At 37.6% G+C, this 19,531-nt stretch overlaps 1 protein-coding gene across 4 annotated transcripts in view; it reads right to left on the bottom strand.

Annotated features, from left to right (window-relative positions):
* Positions 1–19,531, bottom strand: part of ANAPC10 (anaphase promoting complex subunit 10) — an 86,601-nt gene that overhangs the window by 40,134 nt on the left and 26,936 nt on the right. For 3 of the 4 annotated variants that reach the window (XM_061384093.1, XM_061384091.1, XM_061384095.1), the window contains exon 4: positions 9,363–9,483. In XM_061384093.1, the coding sequence (XP_061240077.1) occupies positions 9,363–9,483 (121 nt within the window). Of the gene's footprint in view, positions 1–1,999; positions 9,169–9,362; positions 9,484–19,531 lie in introns of those variants that run through there. The other variant, XM_061384092.1, reaches the window with a different exon arrangement.

Below are 19,531 nucleotides of genomic sequence, written 5' to 3'. Positions count from 1 at the left end.
GTACTGGAGTGGGGTGCCATCGCCTTCTCTGCTTTCTGTTGCTACTAGTGTTCTAATCAGGGTCATTTTAGTAGCCAGGGACAAAAACTCACTCCAAAGTCTATAGGGAGAGGGAGATTACGGAAAAGTTTATATACACATGGGAAACCAGGAGAAAATAAACACCCAGGTATCAGAAAGGTCAGGAAATGAAAATGCTGGGGCAGCAGCCACTTGTCCCACCCTATTTGTCGCTCTCCTCGCGTCTGTCTCTGTCCTTACACCCACTCCATCCATACGCCATCCTGCCCACTCCTGTACCTCACAGCTTATAATCTTCTAACTTCAAAGCTTCAGTGCTGCACGGCCCTTCACCTTACCCCTCCTTCTTCAAATTACTATGTTTCTGCATCAAGTCTTACTGCTAACTTGCCTGTTTCTTATAAGCCATCCTTTGGAGAGAAGCAAAATATTACAAAACAGAACTACCATATGATTCTGCAATTCCACTTCTGGATTTATACTCCAAAGAACTGAAAGTAGGGTTTCAAAGAACTATTTGCCCACCCGTGTTCAAAGCAGCATTACTCACAATAATCTCGAGGTGGGAGCAACTGACTGTCCATTGTCAGGGGGATGGATAAACATAGCGTGGTCTATCTATGCAATGGAATATGACTTCGCCTTAGAAAGGAAAGGGATCCTGTGATATGCTACAACGGGGATGAACCTCGAAGGCATCGTGCTAGCCGAAATACGCTAGTCACGAAACGACACATGCTGTATGACTTCACTCACTCAGAGACAGAAAGCAGACTGGTGGTTACTGGGGTCTGAGGGTAGGGAAACGACAAGGACTTGTTTAATGGACACAGATTTTCAGTTTGGCAGGATGAAAACATTCTGGAGATCTGTTATACAACAATGTGAATATAGTTAACACTACTGGACTATATACTTAAAAATGTTAAGATGACAAACCCTATGGGGTTATTTTTTTTTTTATCACAATTAAAACTTTTTTTTTTCCTGAGAAGGAATCGATTGGATTTATTTAGATAATCTTCCTGAAGTATACAAACATGGGTCAGTGGCAAGGCTATGGACTGACTGCTGGTTTGACTTTTTTATTAAAGTCTACTGTTTTCGACACCCGCTAGGTTTTCAGTCAGGTGCTCAGTCCTGGCTCATTCAGCTGCTCACACTCAGTAAGCTTTCTTTACATAACAGGGGTTGATAATCCATATCTCATTTTCGTATTTGTAAGTAAAACACATAATAAAGTGCATTTTATTGTATCTTTGTATTACATCCTGCCACGCGCGTGTGTGTGTGAAGTCGCTTCAGTCGTGTCTCTTACGTCTCCTGCATTGGCAAGCAGGTTCTTTACCACCAGTGCCACCTGGGAAACCCACATCCTGCCATATGATTAAATAAAGGAGAAGTGTTAGTCGCTCGGTTGTGTCCAACTCTTTGTGACCCCATGGACGGTAGCCCTCCAGGCTCCATGGAATTCTCCAGGCAAGAATACTGGAGTAGGTTGCCATTCCCTTCTCCAGGGAATCTTCCCAACCCAGGGATCAAACCCAGGTCTCCTGCATCGCAGGCAGATTCTTTACCAAGCCATCAGGGAAGCCCAGGGTTAAATAAAGGGCTTTCTAATTCTGGGTTTTTGTTTGTTTGTCTTCTTTGCCCTTGACTGTTACTACTGTCACTCTGCCTAAAAAAATTTTTTAAGTGCAGTCTTTCCATAACTGCTGTGAAAATGCTCTTGAAAAAGTAACTATACAGCACAATGCTCTTGAAAGAAACCCCATCGACTTCATAGTTTCCTTCAAGTATGCATCAGCAGGACAAAACCTTCCAATTTAAAGACTTATGAAACAAGAATACCCATCAGAATCTTCTTACTTAGCACAAATACTATGATAGGAAAACTTAGAATTTTTGCTACAAAAGCAAATCAATTTCATTAGCCTCCAATCTATTAATATAAATTTAGAAACTATCCCTCCAAAGAGTGACTTAGTTCAGAGCTGCATTAAATACATTGCCTATTACAACATGTCACACAGGCTTAGGAAGGAAACTCTTCAGGCCCTATCTAACTGAGTTCTTGACCATTATCAGTTCTGTGACATTGTATTTTCTTGATTTTTATTCTCATCTCTGGCAGTTCCTCTCAGCGTTTTTCATTGGATGACCTTTTACTACCCAATCCTTGAATACTGGCATTTCCCACAGTTTCAGCTCTGGTATTCTTTTCAACCATACACACTCCGTGAATGAAATTGAAACTCACACCTAAGCTGCTACTTACATATGGATGATTCCCAAATCTATACCTCTAACCTAGACTTTTTCCCTTGGGTTCAGTTTCATGGACCTGACTACCCACTGAAAAGTCTTCCATCTGAAAGGATACAAGAAATCAGAGGCAAAATTAATTTCATTAGCTTAAACTTTCTCTCCATCCCCACCTCTATGGTCCTTACTCTATATTCCATTTCCAATTAAATCGCAATATTCAACCAGATGCCAGACATGAGAAGAATGCTAGATGTCCCATTCTACCTACTTGAATCACCTGCAGATACTCCCAGGTAGCAATCATTCACAAGTCCTGTGGATTCCACTTCAAACACATCCCTTCCTCTTGAACCCAACCGCTCTCACCTTAGTTAAATCCTCGTAATTTGTACCCTGATCCCCTGGAGGAGGAAATGGAGACCCACTTCAGTTTTCTTGCCTGAAAAATCCCATGGACAGAGGAGTCTGGTGGGCTACAGTTCAAAGGGTGACAAAAGAGTCGGACACGACTGAGCGAGTAAGCCCGCACTCACAGGACTGCATGCCTGGTTTTCACATTGCTCCAGTCCATTTCACCATAGCCAGGATTTCACTTTATCAATGTTTCCTCATTTCAAGTCTAAGCTCCCTAGAAGTCTGACAGCAGGCACAATCTGACTTTCACCTATATCATTTTCAGTGGAACAATTACGTATTTACTCTACAAAAAAAGGTAAACTCCTTACATACACAGGCCATTACCATCACAGTAAATATGCTGAAAGAATAAACACTTTTCCAGTCCTTCCTGCGACGCCTCACACCTACCCAGCTGTCAGGCATGCTAAACTCCTGGCAGCTCTGCCATCATGCCAGACCTGCATGCTTCCATACATTGTACGGAACCTTTATGTTGAAACAGCTCCACTTTATTCTCCACCTGAGGAGGCTTTACTTTATCCTTCAGATTCAGTCGAACCATCACCTCTTTTAGAAAAAAATTTCAAACTATCACTATCATTAAATTAAAAAAATTTTAAACTACTGTGTTCTCATACACGCTGCGTGTATTTACTAAACTGTGATTGTTGATTTATTTGCCTGTCTCTTCCACCAGACTACGAAGTGCTTGAAGGCAGAACTAGTGACTATCTCTGCTGTATCCCTTGTACCTAATACAGTGTCTGGCACTTAACAGCCTCTAAATAAATATTTACTGAACAAAGCAAGAATTTGTATTACATGGGAATGCCAGGCTATGCAAAAAATCTATAGTTTAAGTTTGTGGTCAAACAAAAAACAAGAGATACAAAGAAGGTTCCTCTCCTAAAAATAAATATACTCTTCTATTCTGTAATATATTTTAGTTTCAAGAAGAAACATACGCCAAATGCATAGTTATCTTAACTCCATTTTAGAAATATCAATGTATGCATTGATAATTATGAATATTTTTCATTATGTTTAGAAAGGGATAAAAGACAACACTATTTCTAGCCAAAAAATTGTGTGTACCACACCAAAATATTCTACACTCATTTCAAAATGTCCTAAAATTTGTTATAAAAGCTGATTTTAAAAAATATTTTCTTTCCAATTAGCTAAATTCAATAAAAACTATTTTTTCCAAAGAGCTCAGTAAATTAAACACTGTCTTATCAAACCAATTTATGTCTGTAGATACCACCTAAATCATTCTACTTTATATCAAGTTGCTTAAAATAGGCCTCTCATAAGAAAGTAAATAAAAGTAGATTTTAAGATCAATGGAGAGAGTCAGAGCCTTTGTCTGCATCTCTGCACTCTACCACACACATTAATGGAACGCAAATTATAATAGTAAATGTTATTTTAACAGAAGAGCTGACTTATTAACCACTTCTGTCAAAGTACCATATATGGACTCTCATAGCCATGCTACTGATTTAAGACACGAGGTAGACAGCCAAAATGCTCGCCCACACGGAAGAAAAGGAAAATATCATTATGGCTCTCTTAACATTAAAGACTTGTTTCAAGCCTCCTCTTAAAAAAAGAAAAAAACACTTGGTAAGAGCTTTATTATCTGAAGACAAAAGCAAGGCTTAAAATTCACTTAAGCGCTCAATTTTGGGCTCCATCAGTACTTGATCCTCTTGTGACTACAAATTTTAGAAGTAAAATACTAACAAGGAACCAAAAGACAACTTTCACATATGCTGAAAACATCTGCTTAACCTTAAATTAGCAAGTTGTTTTTCATAAACTGTGTAGAAGTAATTTTGAGAGCCACCAATATATGTTTAATAAATGACTTTCATTTTATATTTGAGAACAAAAATTTCTACAATAGTTTTTTTTATGGGAATGAGAATACACACAGAGATAAAAAGAGAACCGTCTTTAGTAAAAACTTTATTTTGTATTGGAGTATAGCCGATTAACGTTGTAATAGTTTCAGGTAAACAGCAAAGGGACTCAGCCATACATATACATGTATCTATTAGCCCAGCTAGAAAACATAGATTTTAAATTTTCTTAAATTTTAGCTGGGGATGTATTCTAAAATGATCACATTTAATACACAGTAGTATTCTGGTTCCTCACACTAAACAACAAAAAATTTCCTTCACACATATTTTCCTTCTGAGAGCGAAGGAAAAGAACAACATTAAACCAAAACATAATGCTAAAATACACAGGATTTAAATAGTTAAAAAGAAACCATATCTTTATTTGAAAACATCTCTAGAATAACTTCCTGGACAACATGAACATGATTTCTTGCATAAAAGTAACAAAACTGAGATTAAATATATTGAAAAGATAATGAAACAGACTTTGAAATGCTAAATTCTTAATTCCATATAGAAATAGTCTCTTCTGCAGAAGCAATAAATTATAAACATAAAATGTTCTTAGGCTGTTGGTTTCCAATCTGTGTAGGATAGATAATTTTGAAAACAGGAAAGCAGAATGAGCAGCATAAATTAATTCAACTCTGGTACAAAAAGTGTTCTAATTGGCCAAGCCCAGAGTCAGTATCTTGTATCCATTAGACAGAAAGTCTAAACTTAATTTGTTTTAACTTCCTCTTCAGGAATACAGGTTAAAATATGCATTCTAGAATAGTAAAGGAAGGGCCTGATCTTTTTGCAGAGATTTTTCAACAGATGAAACAAAGATCTACATATAATGTCATACTTTATAACTGAGATGAAAGAAAGTATATGCTAGAAAACTAGAAATAGTTGGATAAACAGGATGACATAAGTTTTTCTCACCCTGAACTATAGTTTTTTTTCAAAGTTGCTATTTCAAATCAATAACAAAGTTACAGAAAATAGGCTTTAGAGTGTTTCAAGTAAACAAATCCATAATTTCTAGTAAAAAAGGAAAACCTATTAAAACACTCCAATACACACTACACCCTCCGGTGGGCAAGCATCCATGGAAAAATATAAAAAGATTTAGTTGGATTTTCCACTCAGTTAAATCAGTCCTATAACTAATAAAATGATGGTTCTAAAAACCTCATAAAAGTTCACACTATTTTAATCACTTGTCTTAGTATCTGAGTTAGAAAAAGCAAAGATTTTTTAAAGTAACAATTTAGATGTTATAGAGGAGTAACATTAAGAAAATAAAATCATCCTTTGCTTATATTTCCTTAAAAAACAAAGTGCTATCAAATTCTTAACTTCTTTAACTTACAAAAGAAAAAAGAATAAAAAGTAAACAGAATAAATCACATTATAAAGATGTATAATTAAAGATAAAAGTATTCTTTATACTATGAGCTGCAAAGGCAACACTAATATTTTAAAGCAAAATCCAAAAATTATGGTTCCTTAGCGAGAACTGTGGCAGAGAAACAGTATGTTCATTAAGTTTTTCAGGAAAACAACTTACATTATCACCTGGTAATATTTATTATTATTGGTCTCATGAGGCTATGTGGTCACTACACAGAAATATAAACACACTTAGAGACTATTTAAAAGAGCCCTTATTCTATATGGCTAATGTTTCATGACTTAAATGATATAATAAAAGCAAAGACTAGATTAAAAGTATTCTACAATGGTCCAAATGGTCTTTAAAGTTTCTATAATTTACAGATACAAACATATATTTAACACATAGCTAGAAATTAGACATGAAGCCTACAGTTCCCAAAACGCATTAAAGAATTTTTTAATACACTCTTGAAACAACCAGTGCAACTAGGACTACTTGAGGTATCAACTTAATCTCTTAAATTTAGGAGAACAGCAATTAAAGGACAACAGTGACATCTAGTGGACATTATAAAAATATACCATACATGCTGCTGCTGCTGCTGCTGCTGCTGCTGCTGCTGCTGCTGCTAAGTCGCTCCAGTCGTGTCCGACTCTGTGCGACCCCAGAGACGGCAGCCCACCAGGCTCCCCCTTCCCTGGGATCCTCCAGGCAAGAACACTGGAGTGGGTTGCCATTTCCTTCTCCAATGCATGAAAGTGAAAGTGAAGTCGGTCAGTCGTGTCCGACTCCTAGCGACCCAATGGACTGCAGCCTACCAGGCTCCTCCATCCATGGGATTTTCCAGGCAAGAGTACTGGAGTGGGGTGCCATTGCCTTCTCCAAAATGCAAGCTAACATTATACAAATGTGCTTTGAACACCAATTCTGACTACATCATTTCCTTTTAGCAGTCTCTGTAACAATTCTGAGAGAAGAAAAGCAGCACTGTTCTAACAGGCTCTTTTTGGACGATTCAACCATACATATCTTGGATCAAAACCTTTTCTTCCTAGCGTTTCACTTATTTCAACCTGTATGAAGAATTGTATGACAAATCTTTAATTCTAAATCAAAACAAGCTGACTCTGCTCCCAAAGGTTTCTCAATATGAGTGACCCAATCATGTGATAAATATAAAATATTTAATAATTTAAGTACAAGAAGTAAATGTCTCAAGGCTTTAAGCACTGTTAGTTACATGACTAACTAATAAAAGTCTAGCAAATGGTCCAATATGACTATGATAATAAAATTTTTAATGATTCTGAATGAAAAAAGTATTGAAAAAAATTTAAATGAAGAAAATTCAGAGCTGATCTATTTGTGAATTTATTCAAGCACAGGAAGTACAAATTAACCAGTATGGTCTGTCAAGAGAAAATAAGAAAGGTTTTTAAACTAGAATAAGACTACCTTTTTTATGGCAATTTTTCAAAACCGAATTAGTCCTTGAGAAAATTTACAGAATTACTCTTTAAAAATAAAGGAAGATGGAGAAGGCAATGGCAACCCACTCCAGTATTCTTGCCTGGAGAATCCCATGGACAGAGGAGCCTGGCGGGCCCCATGGGGTCGCAAAGAGTCGGACACAACTTAGCAACAAGCATGCACGCACATCCTTTAGGCCCAACATGTGCAGTTTGGCTCATCTCATTAAAGATGCTTGATGTCGTCATTGGTTAATTTCCTTTTATTTTCCCACAGACTTTTTCATAGATGCTATTTTTCAAAATCTGTATAGCTTTTTTTTTCCTGTTTGTTTTGTTCTGCTGTGAATTGCTTTGCTTTAGTGAACTTGTGCTAGTATACTTAGCTCACAGACGTTCGAGCCATCGTGAATTTTCCTCATCTCCATAAATAGTTCATCTGTGCTTCTCCCTAATGACGTTTTATTTTTACCCCCATAAGCAACTGAGGTAGAAAAATAAAATGTTTACCATGGAAAAAAAAATAAAGGAAGATAACTCCGGAAGAAGATCAAGTATTCATCTCAAAAAGCAATGAATTTATTTCAAAGAAGATCAAACAACAATAATACCTGTGGACAATGTACTTACTTATTATTTGTTAATGTATAAGCAAGTTTCACAAGAGGAAAACACTGCACTTAATAAGAAAACAATGAAAGTACATACGATTTTTATTAAGTATTCTACTACTAACTCGGGGAAGAAATATAAATGTAGATAGATCTAAATATAAACACCAAATAAGAGTCCAGGTCACAATTTAACTAGAAGTCTTTTCAAAAAGTATAGGTCCGTCGCAGATTTCTCAGAACCACCTAATTTGAGGATTTTAATGACTATTTGAGCTCAAAAATTTTCTGAAAAGAAAAACTGCTGAATAAGGGTCACAATTTTCCAAGTGTATATTTCAAAATCACTGAAAATATGTCTGGAATGTAAATATTTGGGGATTAATAAAATTCAGGTCACAAAAGCATGGTCCTATTGGCTTCAGAAAGTTGTCAGAAGATAAATAAATTGTAGTTTATTCAAACAATGGATTACAACTCAGGAATCCAAAAAATGAAGTACTGATACATGCAACAACATGGATGGATCTCAAAAAAATGAGGCTGAGCGAAAGAATCTTTACATAAATGTATACTCTGTATGATTCCATTTATATGACATTCTAGGACAGGCAGAACTAATCTGTGGTATGAATGAATGAATGAACAAACAAAATCACAACAGTTACCACTGAGGGTAAGACAGATATGGGGACTGACTAGAAAGAAATATGAGGGAATTTTCTGGGTAATGGAAAGTTCTATATCTATCTTAATAGGAGTTGGGGCTATACAGATGTATTATACATTTGTCAAAACTCACCAAATAATTAAGATCTGTGCAAAATTTACATAAATTTTACCTTAAAAAATGAACCTTTAGAAAGAAATATTAACGACTCTGGTTATCATACACCATGCTAAAGTATTTGGGGTGAAATGTAGAAATATCTACAACCTATTTTGAAATGTACATAAAAATGAGATAATGAAAAGATCATAATAAAGTATGGCAAAACACTAACAATTGTATAATCTAGAATATGAGTATGAGTATGTTGGGGTTCACTGTTCAGTTCTTTCAGCTTTTCTGTGTATCTGAAATTTTCCATAATAAAATACTGGAGATAAAATACAGATGACAATCAGAATTTAGAAGAAAATTTAAAATATAAGAAATATAAAGTGTTTTCTAAAATATTAACACTTTCCCTTTTAGAAATTAACATTTTAATCTGTTTAATGTCAAAAGTGACCATCTTCTAAATGGCAAATGTTACCGGACAAAATATTTAAAAAATTTTTAAAGACATACCCGAATTTCTTGAAGGTTGTGAAAATTATTTCCTACTCTGACCGAGATCTTGCTTGGAGTGTAGCTTTCATCAGATTTGTAATCCGCATAAATACATAATGTCTTCACTGTTGTTTTTCTTCTAAAAGCAATAAAGTAAAAACAACATGCTTTTATCATGTGCAAAGATTATATCCCAAACATCTTATCTTCTGATTTTAAAAGTCATACTTTGCCAAAATGAGTATTTGGATCAATGATTTCCATGTCCTTTAACAATAATAAAAATGAAGAACATGTGACAAAACACATACACGTTACTTTTACAAACATCTCTCACCTAGAACATGGTCAAGAGCCAGATGCTAAAGAAGGACCAGTTAAGCCAAAATAGGTACCTTAGAGTGCAAATAAGCATTGAGAGTTTCAGTTCTCCTCACTTGTGTTTAGACAAAGAAGATTATTCTAACAAGCTTGGTTTTCTTTTCTAGTTAGTACTTACTTAATTTCCTATGTTAATACTTGAAAATAACTAGCTAAGTGAGAAACTAAGTCTAGCAAAGAGAAAAATGTTTAAAAACTAGAAAGCATAATCTTATTACTTAGTGCAAGAAATAAACCTCTACTCTTTTAAAATATACATCTTAGAACTGCTGCTGCTGCTAGTGGCCAAAAAAAATTAAAATATATTCAATCGCCAATAATCAAAGAAACAGGAAATTAAAACACAGACATTGGTGTTTTTCTTATCATATTGGGAAATATGAAAATAACTGATAATACCCAAATATGATTGGGGAAATGTACATTCATGGCGATTTAGTAGAGGCAAAGTCTTTGACTCACAAAGAACTTCTAAGAATGCATTAAAAGACAATAACACAACTACTCTAAAACAGATAAAGAGAAATGTTCATGGTCCTGCAGTTAAGTCAATGAAAAATTATAAATAACCTAAATGTCTATCTCAATAGAGAATTGGTTAAGCAAATTACAATATACCAATTCAATGAAATATTACACAACTATTTAAGATACACATAAATATATAGTTAAAGAAGGGGGAAAAGCAGATTATAAAACAGACTGGAAAAAAAGGATGTCATTTTGGGAAAAACAAAAAAAATTTTAAGTCATATAAACCTACATGCGTACAGAAAAAGGCCTATATAGAACCATACAAAAATAGTAAAAGTGAGTATTCTGATGGCATAGAGCTTATTTTCTTTTTTATGATTTCTATATTTTCTGATTAATGTTTTAAAATAAGCATGCATTATTTTGGTCATTGGGGGAAAAAACAGACAATTTAAAGAGCACCAAAATAACCATTAAGAAGTCTATTTCAACTTGATTTAAAAGTTAAGATCTGGTATAAACTGGCACTCACTTAGTAACAATGAGCTACTTGAACAGAAGCAGTCTGTGTCAAAAGTCGGTCTATAAAAACAGCAGGGGATCTGTAGCTTAGTGAGGGGACCAAACTTCTATAGCCTGAGCTTTTCATCAGAAAGGAATGGGGAAAGTTAAGGGCTGTTCCTCAAGTAATAAAGACAGATCAAGATGTAAAACGCTAAATACTCAAGAACTGCTGACAGGATAAATGCCATTACCAGATTTTCAAAAGAGGCCAGCGGTATCAAACAGACATCATTCTCTGTCTGCTGGGCCAGGAAGGAGACAGGAGGGGAAACACAGGAAAAAGGGTAAATTTTGAAGGGCGTACAAAAGATCTTTTCCCTGATACACCAGCCATAAACAGGCAGTGAAAGGTCTTTCTTATCGTGAAAAGATCAAAGATCATGAAGATGACTCTTAAGGATTCCTTTTTCTTTCTTAACAAAAGCAGATCTAAAGGACCAAACTTTCTGCTCAGAATAATTTCATCTCTGTTATTAAATTCAGGATAATTTAGTCACTGAACCTAAAGATAATCAGAGTTAGCTTAGAAAGGCAAAGGATAGATAGTAACAACACTAATAATTATAAACACAACAGCAACAGCAGAAACAGTGAGTGAATAAGTGAATATACTCTGTGTCTGGCCCAGAATGAATGTTTTATATATGCATTATCTCATTGACTCCTCAACCCTGAGATATAGGAACTATTATCATCTCAATTTTACTGATTGAAGGGAAAAAAAGTAACACTCCAGTTCAGTTCAGTTCAGTCGCTCAGTCGTGTCCGACTCTTTGCGACCCCATGAATCGCAGCACGCCAGGCCTCCCTGTCCATCACCAACTCCCGGAGTTCACTCAAATTCATGTCCATCGAGTCAGTGATGCCATCCAGCCATCTCATCCTCTGGCGTCCCCTTCTCCTCCTGCCCCCAATCCCTCCCAGCATCAGAGTCTTTTCCAATGAGTCAACTCTTCGCATGAGGTGGCCAAAGTACTGGAGTTTCAGCTTCAGCCTCATTCCCTCTAAAGAAATCCCAGGGCTGATCTCCTTCAGAATGGACTGGTTGGATCTCCTTGCAGTCCAAGGGACTCTCAAGAGTCTTCTCCAACACCACAGTTCAAAAGCATCAATTCTTCGGCGCTCAGCATTCTTCACAGTCCAACTCTCACATCCATACATGACCACAGGAAAAACCATAGCCTTGACTAGATGGACCTTTGTTGGCAAAGTAATGTCTCTGCTTTTTAATATGCTGTCTAGCTTGGTCATAACTTTCCTTCCAAGGAGTAAACGTCTTTTAATTTCATGGCTGCAGTCACCATCTGCAGTGATTTTAGAGCCCAAAAAAATAAAGTCTGACACTGTTTCCACTGTTTCCTCATCTATTTCCCATGAAGTGATGGGACCGGATGCCATGATCTTCATTTTCTGAATGTTGAGCTTTAAGCCAACTTTTTCACTCTCCTCTTTCACTTTCATCAAGAGGCTTTTGAGTTCCTCTTCACTTTCTGCCATAAGGGTGGTGTCATCTGCATATCTGAGGTTATTGATATTTTTCCCGGCAATCTTGATTCCAGCTTGTGTTTCTTCCAGTCCAGTGTTTCTCATGATGTACTCTGCATATAAGTTAAATAAGCAGGGTGACAATATACAGCCTTGATGTACTCCTTTTCCTATTTGGAACCAGTCTGTTGTTCCATGTCCAGTTAGTAACTGGCTTAAGTCACAAAGCTAGTCAGTGGGCTGAGTCGGAGTTCACACATGTGTCTGCCTGCCTCACAGGATCTTAACTATCATCACTTTTCTATTAATTGTATTTTAGCTTATTCAACATTGCTGTTGACACCATTTAACAGTAGTGTGTAGATGGTTATAATTCTTTAAATTTGATCTACATCATGGGTTCTTACCCTCGGGTCTATGATTTAATGGCTCAGATATGTCTGACTCTTTGCAACTCCAGGGACTGTAGCCCACCAGGCTCCTCTGTCCATGGGATTTCCCAGGCAAGAATACTGGAGTGGGTTGCCATTTCCTTTTCAGGGCATCTTCCCCACCCAGGGATGGAACCTGGGCCTACTGCACTGCAGGCAGATTCCTTACCAACTGAGCTACCAGTAAGCCAGGTCTAGGTAGCCCCAGAAATCACAGGTATCAGTTCAGTTCAGTCACTCAGTCATGTCCAGCTCTTAGCGACCCCATGAATCGGAGCACGCCAGGCCTCCCTGTCCATCACCAACTCCCGGAGTTCACTCAAATTCACGTCCATTGAGTCGGTGATGCCATCCAGCCATCTCATCCTCTGGCGTCCCCTTCTCCTCCTGCCCCCAATCCCTCCCAGCATCAGAGTCTTTTCCAATGAGTCAACTCTTCGCATGAGGTGGCCAAAGTACTGGAGTTTCAGCTTTATCATTATTTCTTCCAAAGAACTCCCAGGGCTGATCTCCTTCAGAATGGACTGGTTGGATCTCCTTGCAGTCCAAGGGACTCTCAAGAGTCTTCTCCAACACCACAGTTCAAAAGCATCAATTCTTCGGCACTCAGCTTTCTTCAGAGTCCAACTCTCACATCCATACATGACCACAGGAAAAACCATAGCCTTGACTAGATGGACCTTTGTTGGCAAAGTAATGTCTCTGCTTTTTAATATGCTGTCTAGGTTGGTCATAACTTTCCTTCCAAGGAGTAAATGTCTTTTAATTTCATGGCTGCAGTCACCATCTGCAGTGATTTTAGAGCCCAAAAAAATAAAGTCAGCCACTGTTTTCCCATCTATTTCCTATGAAGTGATGGGACCAGATGCCATGATCTTAGTTTTCTGAATGTTGAACTTTAAGCCAACTTTTTCACTCTCCTCTTTCACTTTCATCAAGAGGCTTTTTAGTTTCTGTTCACTTTCTGCCATAAGGGTGGTGTCATCTGCATATCTGAGGTTACTGATATTTCTCCTGGCAATCCTGATTCCAGCTTGTGCTTCTTCAAGCCCAGCGTTTCTCATGATGTACTCTGCATATAAGTTAAATAAGCAGGGTGACAATATACAGCCTTGACGTACTCCTTTTCCTATTTGGAACCAGTCTGTTGTTCCCTGTCCAGTTCATAGTTATACTATATATGTAGTTTCATTAGATTTGCAAAGCAAACTGTGCCTCACGAAAAACTTAAAACTATTACTCCATAAAGCCTTTTAAACTTATTTATAATTTTTATCTCGTGGTAAATTTAAAAACTAATATTGCATACAAAATCATGCTGTTTGTCCAATGGCAATGTATGTGGGAAGGGTAAATGCATAGATGAGGAGACAGTGACAGCTACTCAAATTGCTCAAATCATCATAATAATAATCACCATAACTGAATGCTTACTATATGCCAGGCATCTTAGGATAAAGTACTGTAAGAAGGGAGAAGAAAGAGTGTAATCTTTTATTCTGATGACATAAGTAATCTTCCCAGCCTTTCTCTATCCCCTCACCCACTACTCTCCCCTTCCTCTGAGAAAGTTTGACAGGAAGCAAACATGTGCTTAGAACCCTCACATCACACATTTAATAGGGGCTGGCTCCACCCATCTAGCACTTTGATGACTGGATGGGTAAGTCTGTTTAATTTTAGAGTTCAATATTATTGAACCCTAATATAGTTTGCCAGGCCTAAAATATTTACTGTCTATCCCATTACAAAAGGTACTCTAGGTTCCCGATAAAGAGGCTTAAAGTCAAGCTTAAAACAGATCAAGTTGATTCTTTCTTTTTTAATAAAGAAACTAGGTTTGGTTTTTTTGCTTTGCTGGGTCTTTATTGCTGCTTGGGGTTTTCTCTAATCGCAGTGCACAGGCTTCTCAGTGCAGCACCTTCTCTTGCAGAGTACAGGCTCCAGAGTGCACAGGCTTCTCAATGCAGCGCCTTCTCTTGCAGAGTACAGGCTCCAGAGCGCACAGGCTTCAGGAGCTATGGCGGCTGAGCAGTGTGGGGCCCGGGCTCTAGAGTGTGCTGCACAGCAGGTGGTACCTTTTTGGACCCGGGATCAAACCCATGTCTCCTGCATTGGCAGGTGGATTCTTTACCAGTGAGCCACCAGGGAAACCCCATCAGCTTTATTCCTGAGTAGCTTAGCTGACTGCCAGACCAAAGTCTAATTCTCTTTAAAAAAAAAAATCCAACACTCACCTTGGTAAAATTTACTATATCCAGCATCTAATAAAAAATTACTATGAAGAATCAGAAAAACCACTCTATGGTAGAAAGTGAACAGGAACTAAAAAACCTCTTGTTGAAAGTGAAAGAGGAGACTGAAAAAGTTGGCTTACAGCTCAACATTCAGAAAACTAAGATCATGGCATCCGGTCCCATCACTTCATGGCAAATAGATGGGAAACAGTGGAAACAGTGTCAGACTTTATTTTTGGGGGCTCCAAAATCACTGCAGATGGTGGTTGCAGCCATGAAGTTAAAAGACGCTTACTCCTTGGAAGGAAAGTTATGACCAACCTAGATAGCATATTGAAAAACAGAGACATTACTTTGTCATCAAAGATCCGTCTAGTCAAGGCTATGGTTTATCCAGTGGTCATGTATGGATGTGAGAGTTGGACTGTGAAGAAAGCTGAGTGCCGAAGAATTGATGCTTTTGAACTGTGGTGTTGGAGAAGACTCTTGAGAGTCCCTTGGACTGCAAGGAGATCCAACCAGTCCATCCTAAAGGAGATCAGTCCTGGGTGTTCATTGGAAGGACTGATGTTGAAACTGAAACTCCAGTACTTTGGCCACCTCATGTGAAGAGCTGACTCATTGGAAAAGATCCTCATGCCGGGAGGGATTGGGGGCAGGAGGAGAAGGGGACGACAGAGGATGAGATGGCTGGATGGCATCACTGACTCGATGGACATGAGTTTGAGTAAACTCCGGGAGTTGGTGATGGACAGGGAGGCCTGGCGTGCTGCGATTCACGGGGTCACAGAGTCGGACACAACTGAGCAACTAAACTGAACTGAATGAGGAAAAATCAGTCAATTAAGGCAGCTAAAGAAAAGACAGAAATGATGGAATTAAAAAATAGTAACTTAAAAAGAGAAAACATAAATAGGTATCTATAGGTATACAACAGACCATCTCAAAACTTAGTGACTTAAAAAAATAATTTTTTTCTTTGTTTATGAATCTGGAATTTGGACAGGGCCCAGAAGTGAAGGCTCCACACAGCATCGGGTGTGACGACTTGACTCGAGAGCTGAAGGATGAGCTTCTAGGTGGCTCACCCATACAGCTGGCAAGCTGTGCCGCTTGTCAGCTGGGAGCTTAGCTGAGGACTTGGGTTTTGATTCATTTTTTTTTATGGGTTTCTCTATTTGATATAGGTTTTCTCACAGCATGGTAAATGAGTACCAAGGGAAAGAATCCATTAAACAGAGAACAAAGAAGAAACTGACTTTTATGACCAGGTCTTAGAAAGAACAGTATTATAACTTCCATATTCTGTTAGACAAGAAATCCACAAAGGCCTGATTAGTTTCAAGAAAGGAGTCATAGATGCCATCTCTTGATTAGGAAGTAGCAAAGCTAAAGAACAGCATATGCAATGGGAAATAATGTGAAGTGTCAGTCGCTCAGTCGTGTCTGATTCTTTGCGATCCCATGGACTGTAGCCCGCCAGGCTCCTCTGTGCATGGGATTCTCCAGGCAAGAATATTGGAGTGGGTTGCCATTTCCTTCTCCAGAATAATGTGAACATACTGGAAAATACTGTCTCCCTTTCCTGGAAATCACGGGGTGGGACTGCAAGTTCCAACCTTCTCGTCACATGGCTGATTCTCTCCACAACTAGCTCCACCCTTGAGGGGAATCCAAAAGTCCCCTTCCCTTAAGTGTTTTCAAGAACCTGAGAGCAAGAAGTCAAATATCATCCCATTGCTCTTATCATTCAGGAAATGCCAAGGGTTTAGGGAGCTGTGAGCCAGGAAGTATGAATGAAAACCAAGTATATATGAGACATCTGAATAACCAAGTATGTATCTTTCTTACAAATCACACTATTGCGATAACAGAATATTGGTAACAACTTTGGGCCAATAAATTAGATGAATTTTGAAAACAACTTACCAAAACTGATTCAATAAAACAGATCATCAATAAGAACCTACTATTTTACTCAATATTCTGTAAGAACCCATACGGGAAAAGAATCTGAAAAACAATATGTGTGTATATATATATATATATACATATATATAACTTAATCACCTAGCTGTACACTTGAAACAAACACAACATTGTAAATCAACTATACCCAAATATAAAATTAAAATTACACTAAAAAGTAATTTTAAGACCTGCTGACAATTGAGGCATAAAAAACTATATTTTTCTGGAGGGAGAAATGTATCAATGAAATGGGAGATAAACTGGTAATTGAAGAGAAAATCTGTGCTACGGCAAGAAAGAAAGCTGATTCAGGAATAGAAAATAAATTAAAGAAATAATAAATTGTATGTTTAAAAAAAAAAACAACTTCACATAAAAAAACACTGGGAACAGATAGCTTCAATGGTTAATTTTATCAAATATCTAAGCAAGTGCTGTACTGTACTTAGTTGTTCAGTCATAGCCAACTCTTTGCAACTCCATGGACTGAGCCCACGAAGCACCTCTGTCCATAGGGATTCTCCAAGCAAGAATATTGGAGTGGGTTGCCATGCCCTCCTCCAGGGATCTTCCCATCCCAGGAATCAAACCCAGGTCTCCTGCGTTGCAGGCAGATTCTTTACCATCTGAGCCACCAAGGAAGCCTATCTAAGCAAGAAATAATAGCAATTCTATATGAATCCTAGTGAACCTGCCTGCCAATGCTGAAGACATTAAGAGATGCAGGTTTGATCCCTGGATCGGAGGAGATCCCTGGAGAAGGGCATGGCAACCCACTTCAGCATTCTTGCCTGGAAAATCCCATGGACAGAGGAGTCTGGTGGGCTACAGTCCATGGGGTCACAGAGTTGGACATGACTGAAGCAATTCAGTATGCAGATAGACTAAAAAGCAACAGAAAAGAACAATGAAACTAAAAGCTGTTTCTTTGAAAAGATAAACAAAATTGATAAATCCCTAGCCAAACTCATCAAGAAAAAAAGGGGAAGGGACCAAATCAATAAAATCAGACATGAAAAAGGAAAAGTTACAACCAACAGCACAAAATACAAAGAATTGAAAGAGACCACTACGAGCAACTAATAAAAGGGAAAACCTGGAAGAAATAGACAAATTCTTAGAAAAGTACAACCTCCCAAGACTGAACCAAGAAGAAACAGAAAATATGAGCAGATGAATTATCAGTACTGAAACTGAATCAGTAATTTAAAAACTCCCAACAAGTAGAAGTCTAGGACCAGAGGGCTGCAGAGGTAAGCCAGGAACTATGAACTTCATTTGGAGAAGAGTTAACACATCTTTCTTAAACTATTCCAAAAAATTACAGAGGGAGAAATACTTCTAAACTCATTCTATGAGGACACCATCACTCTGATACCAAAACTGGACAAAGATACCACAAAAAAGGAAAATTACAGGCCAATATCACTGATGAACACAGGTGCAAAAATTCTCAATAAAATATTAGCAATCCGAAACCAACAATACAGTAAAAGGATCATACACCACAATCAAGTGAGATTTATCACAGAGATGCAAGGATATTTCAATATCCTCAAGTTAATCAATGAAATATACATTAACAAACTGAAGAATAAAACAATGTCATCATCTTAAGAGATGTAGGTAAAGTTTTTGATAAAATTCAACATCCAGTTGTGATAAAACTCCAGAAAGTGGGCATAGAGGGAACATACCTTAACAGAATAAAGGGCATATACAACAAACCCACAGCTAACATCATAGTCAATGGCAAAAAGCTGAAAGCATTTCCCCTAAGATCAGGAACAAGACAAGGATGCCCACTCTCATCACTTTTATTCAACATAGTTTTGGAAGTCCTAGCCACAGCAGTAAGAGAAGAAAAAGAAATAAAAAGAATTCAAATTGGAAAAGAAGTAAAACTGTTACTGTTTGCAAAATTACATGATGCTGCACCTAGAAAATCCCAAAGACACTACTAAAAAACTACTACAGCTCATCAGTGAGTTCAGTAAAGTTGCTGGATACTAATAGATGGAAATCTGTTGCATTTCCATATACTGCAATGAAATATCAGAAAAGAAATTAAGGAAATAATCTCATTTATCATCATATCAAATGAGAATAAAATACCTAAAAAGAAACCTACCTAAGGAGGTAAACCCTGCTTATTTAACTTATATGCAGAGTACATCATGAGAAATGCTGGGCTGGAGGAAGCACAAGCTGGAATCAAGATTGCCGGGAGAAATATCAGTAACCTCAGATATGCAGATGACACCACCCTTATGGCAGAAAGTGAACAGGAACTAAAAAGCCTCTTGATGAAAGTGAAAGAGGAGAGTGAAAAAGTTGGCTTAAAGCTCAACATTCAGAAAACTAAGATCATGGCATCTGGTCCCATCACTTCATGGGAAATAGATGGGGAAACAGTGGAAACACTGTCAGATTTTATTTTTGGGATGGTGATTGCAGCCATGAAATTAGAAGACGTTTACTCCTTGGAAGGAAAGTTATGACCAACCTAGATAGCATATTCAAAAGCAGAGACATTACTTTGCCAACAAAGGTCCATCTAGTCAAGGCTATGGTTTTTCCAGTGGTCATATATGGATGTGAGAGTTGGACTGTGAAGAAGGCTGAGTGCTAAAGAATTGATGCT

This window comes from Bos javanicus, chromosome 17, assembly GCF_032452875.1.
Source record: "Bos javanicus breed banteng chromosome 17, ARS-OSU_banteng_1.0, whole genome shotgun sequence".
In the NCBI taxonomy this organism is placed as follows: Eukaryota; Metazoa; Chordata; class Mammalia; order Artiodactyla; family Bovidae; genus Bos; species Bos javanicus.
Note: the sequence above shows the minus strand (reverse complement) of the source record. Positions and strands in the feature narration are given on the sequence as shown.